The 4,963-nt window shown below is 53.9% G+C and overlaps 1 protein-coding gene across 1 annotated transcript; it reads right to left on the bottom strand.

Moving 5' to 3' along the window:
• Nucleotides 1-2,953: 2,953 nt before the first annotated feature.
• LOC120366059 (exonuclease GOR-like) lies at nt 2,954-4,724 on the bottom strand. Its single transcript, XM_039474380.2, has one exon. The coding sequence runs from the start codon at nt 4,722-4,724 to the stop codon at nt 2,976-2,978; it is 1,749 nt and encodes a 582-aa protein (XP_039330314.1). The 3' UTR covers nt 2,954-2,975.
• Between the last annotated feature and the right edge of the window lie 239 nt (nt 4,725-4,963).

Here is a 4,963-nt window from a genome sequence, read left to right as displayed (position 1 = left end):
CACTCTTCACCCCTCACATGCACACACCCAGGCCCGTGATAATGAATGGACTTAGACTAATTATAAGATTATGATTCCATCAAAGGGCTTGGATGCTGCTGCTGTCTCCTGGATGTAATGCTCCAGGGGTTTATAACTCATCAGTGTCTTGATGGAAATTTGGCCTGGCAATCGGGATCTAATTGTTCTGGATGCTGTACGCACATGTTACTCTAGAGGAAAAACAACTTCGGGATCATTTCCTCTCGTTTCGTTATCACTGCTGATGGGTCTCCTAGGTCTGAGATTACTATCTACAGGTAAGTTTGAAAACTGTCTTAACAGCCTAGAATGAAAGTAACTTACATGCAGGATGTTCTTGAAAAGGAAGCACTTTGTGCCAAGAAATTATCTTTCATTGACCCTAATTGACTATATTACAAGATTTCTGGAAACTGAATCAGTTACGATAACAAGAAAGTACAGATGTAGAGAGTTTAGGACTTGGAAGCTATACAACTGTACCAGGGATGGTACAGTTGTATAGCTCATTAAATGATGATACCCACATCCCTACCAATACAGGTACAGGGATGCCAACTGTATATGTATTGGCAGGGATGCGGGTATGGTCATTTAATGAACATCTTAGATAACCACTACTTCATTCTTACAACAACCCTGCAGCTAAGTAGTATTAACCTCATTTTATAAGTGAGAGAAATGAAGCCCAGAAAGATTAAATAGCTTGCTAAAGACCACACATCTAGGAGTTGGGATTCAGGCTCAGATCTGGGTGACTCCAAAGCCATTACTGGTCCACTGCACTGTATCTAGAGAGTGAAAAATCACAACAGCTGGGCTAGGCAAGACATTCACACTGAGGGAAGATGGAAAGTCTGGTGAGTGGGAACAAAATCGCTGCAGGGAATGAGGATGGGAGATCAGGAGCAGGAGTCCCAGGAGAAGACCATCAGGAGCTTCGGTTGTAACCTCAGGACAGAGTGCAGAGGAGGTCTCACAAGAGCAAGAGAGGGTTTTGGGGTCCACAGCAGGTAATAGAGAATGAGGCTGAAATCAAATTATGCCAGGGGTGCTAAGAGATGGTTAGTGAGGGCTCAAATACCAACAAAGCTGCCAGTGGCTAGGGTGGTTTGGAGGAAATAAAAGACCTGTGGTTTCTGCCCTCGAGGAATTCACAATGTAAATGGAAAAAGGTATACAGGCACTTTGTGCTGTAAGAGATTACAGTGTAAGGCCCTGTGGGAGAAGTGTCAAAAGAGTAATCCAGACTCAGCATAGATGTTTCCTCCCTCCTTCCAACCCAATTGCTCCCAGGAGACACAGCTGCACTTTAATGGTGCTAAGAAGCCCTTCATGACCTACCTCCTCTCTCACCGTCCCTTTCCCTCCATCTCACAGCTGCAGTGAACTACTCTGTCTCTCTTATGCCATCTTGGACTTCCAGTACTTGGTGCATGCGATCCCCTGCCTGGCACACCCTTTGCCTAGCTATGACCGGTCTCCAGGGTCTTGATGTAGTCCTCAATTCCAGGAATCTTCCCTGTCACCTGGGGGTCTCCATCCATCCTAGTAGTCTGTGTTCCCCAGGTAAAATGTAAATTCTCTAAGGCCAAGTTTATTTCGTTCCCTGTTGTATCACCACACCTGATACAGCGACTGGCACAGAGGTGGCACTGAAAAGTATTTGTTTAGGCCAGGTGTGGTGGCTCACGCTTGTAATCCTAGCACTTTGGGAGGCTGAGATTGGGGGTGGATCACTTGAACTGAAGAGTTTGAGACCAGCCTGGGCAACGTAGTGAGACCCCCTCCCGCCCCCCGCTGCTACAAAAAACAAAAACAGAAAATTGGGGGCATGGTGGCATATAACAGTAGTCCCAGCCACTCCAAAGCTGAGGTGGAAGGATTGAGCCCAGGAGGTCAAGGCTGGAGTGAGCCATGATCATGTCACTGCACTCTACTCTGAGCAACAGAGCAAGACCTTGTCTCAAAAAAAAAAAAAAAAAAAATTGTTGAATGAATCAATCATTCTCGGATCTCTCAGTGTTTAAAATAGTGCTGGGAACTATTTAAAAAGCTGTGCATTGTTCAAAATTCTCTACATGTGCTACATGTGTTAACTCATTTAATCTTCCCCAAGAGATGGGAACTATTATCATTCCCATTTGACAAAGGAAGAAACGGAGACACGGAACCCAGTTTGTACTCTTATCCACTACACCGTACTGCTCCAGTGAAGTCACAGGCATGAAGACATTAGACACATTGGAATTACTGCATTATTTTTCTGGAGTCCTATTTCTTGAAAGCAATCTTTTTTTTTTTTTTTTAATTTTTTTTAATTTTTAATTTTTAAATTTATACAAATATTTATTCTGTCTCTGCTCCAGAGGTGGGGAAAATAATCGGGTGGCGGAGGGGGAATTCAGAAAACCCCACAGAAGAGGAAGAGGCCCAGGAGGAATGACTGTGGGGAGGCTGGTGGGCCGGGGGCTGGCTTTGTTCTCAGAGGTCATGGAAGTTGCGGTGGGCTGGGGGAAGCAAGTGGTGGAAGGACAGAGGTCTGGGAGGGCCAGAGGGATGGGGACAGGCACCAGCGGCCACGGCCGGGACTCCCGGGACTGGGTGGGAGGTTCGGGGCTCCAGGGGGGTTGGTGGAAGGGTAAGGGTTTGCAAGCCTCAGAGGGATGGGGACAGGCGCCAGGGGCCGCAGCTTGGACTCCTTGGACTGAGGGTGCGGGTTCAGGGCTGGGAAGGTGGTTGGTGGAAGAACACAGGTCTGTGAGGGTCAGAGGGATGGGGACAGGCCCCAGGGACCACGGCTGGGACACTGGAGGACTGGGGGTCAGAGGTCCGGGTTAGTCTGGGTTGTTCGCCCTCTCTTGTCTCCGGCTCCTCCAGTTTCCCTCCGTTTGCCGTGAGGTGGGCAGGGTTAGAGCTCGGGATTGCCCACGCAGGTTTGGAGAGGCCTGGGGCTAAGGACAGGCGGGGGCGGCGGGAGAGGCGGCTGCGTGGCACGGCTGGGTCTGGGCGCGCTCTCGGACCTTCCACATCACCAGCTGCAGGCAGGCGTTGGCGTCCTCGCTGGAGCTGTGCCCGTCCTGGCCGTCCTGGATGACCCGTCCCAGGTAGTCGGCAGTGAGCTTCCGCAGGGAGCGCTTGTAGGGGAAGCCCAGGTAGTGCGGAAAGAGCACGGCGGTGTCCACCACGGTGCTATGGATCAGCTTCAAGGCCAGCAGGTCGCTCTCCAGGCTGTGCCCGATGAGGATGGTTTGGGCGCTGAACAAGCTCAGCAGGACGGCCTGGACTTGCGGCAACGTGATTCTGGTCTTGGCCACGTCGGCCGCGGTCACCCCTGAGAACCTGGTGTTGTAGTCCACGATCTCGTGCTTGGGCTTGACGAAGGTGTCGTATACCACTCGCATGTCGGCATCTGCCACGGTGACGCGGGTCAGCTCGAGGCCGTGCGTGGTGTAGCACATCTCACAGTCCAGGGCGTAGATGCCTGGATAAGCGTCTCTGGAAAGCTCTTTCTGGAAGGTCTTCACGAAGCCGTGGAGGCTCTCCTTGCGACCGTCCCGCACGTGCTGCTTGGCCACCTGGCAGCCCACCGAGCCCGGGGCCGCTGCGCAGCAGGTGTACTGGGGACCCCAGCCTCCGGCCACTTGGCTCCAGCGGAGCCGCCCCCAGTGGTAAGAACACACCTGGTCGCGTACACAGCGGCCGGAGGAGGACACCAGGTACTCGGTGCCACAACGGCAGCAGACCCTGCAGGAGGAGTCGCTGTCGCCGGGTTCCTTCCCCTGGCCAGTGAAGAGGACCGCGCCTCCGGGCCGCGAGGGGTGCGGGAAGGGGTAGCCGTTCTCCTTGAGCTGGTCCTGGGTGAGCAGAAACTCCTCCAGGCGGCTGTACAGGGCGGTCCTGCTGAGGCCGGGCATGGAGCTGGGCGTTAGGCCCCTCAGCCTCTTGAGCGTGTCCAAGGCCAAATTCAGGTAGATGTCCAGGCTTTGGCTGCAGTCGTAGGCCACCTTCTCCTCGTTCAGAGCCTTCTCCTCGGCCTCCTGCTTGGAGGCGCAGAACTCGAGACACTCTTTGGTGAACAGTTGGCGAAAGCCCCGGCGGATGACGGTGGGGACTTGGCACCCAGACTGTTGGAGGATAATGGGTTTCTTTGAACTCTGTAAGGACGGAAGATGGACGATTGGCTTAGGGGTGACAGTGGTGCTGGTCTTGGATGCCATCCCTGTTCCGTTGTGCGTCTTCGGTGACTTTCTGCCGACCTTGGAGCCTTTGGGACGTTGGCTGCGGCTGGGGGCCGCCGGGGTCCTCTTGGCGTCTGTGGGACCTGTGGCCAAGCAAGGGCTGGGAAAGTGGGTCATCCTCTTCCTCTCCCTGGGGGCTGAGACGCGGACTGAGGAGAGCCTCTCTGTCAGCCTTGGGGCAGCCAGCAAACAGCAGGCCGATCCCCTCTGCTCAGGCAAGTAGCAAGCCTCCTTTGACATCTGGGGCCATGCCGGGGACATCGCTGGACCCTGGGGCTCCGTCTGGAGCACTGCAAATGCTGAGGCCTGGTGGTACATCTGGGGCACCCAGAGCCCGAAGTTCTGGGCCAGCTGATGAGAAGGCAGTAGGAGCCCAGGGGCACTGGCGGCCGACTCCTGGGTCACCGTCTGACCTTCTGGATGTCCAGGTGGGAACCAGCAGGGCGCTGTGGCTCTCAACATCTTGCTTCCTTCTGGAGCGCCGGCCTGGCTCTGCTCTCCCGACTCGCGGCTTCAAGGAGTGCCCCGGCTGTTGCGCTCTGCCTTTATATACTCACAGGGCAAAGTGGGCGGGATTTGCCCTCGATTAGGTTGGCACTGAACTAATCACACTGAACCTAATCAATCTTTCCCCAGACTGGCTTGGGAATGCCACAGAGGGTCTGCTCATGGAATCCACTGGAACTCCTGGTTGCTAAGCT

The sequence above is a fragment of the Saimiri boliviensis genome, chromosome 11, assembly GCF_048565385.1.
Source record: "Saimiri boliviensis isolate mSaiBol1 chromosome 11, mSaiBol1.pri, whole genome shotgun sequence".
NCBI classification, from domain to species: Eukaryota; Metazoa; Chordata; class Mammalia; order Primates; family Cebidae; genus Saimiri; species Saimiri boliviensis.
The sequence above is the reverse complement of the archived record's forward strand: the minus strand, read 5'-3'. Positions and strand labels throughout refer to the sequence as shown.

Excerpts from the sequence above, each read along its gene's own strand:
- LOC120366059 (XM_039474380.2), bottom strand. The coding sequence starts at position 4,724 with ATGTTGAGAGCCACAGCGCCCTGCTGGTTCCCACCTGGACATCCAGAA.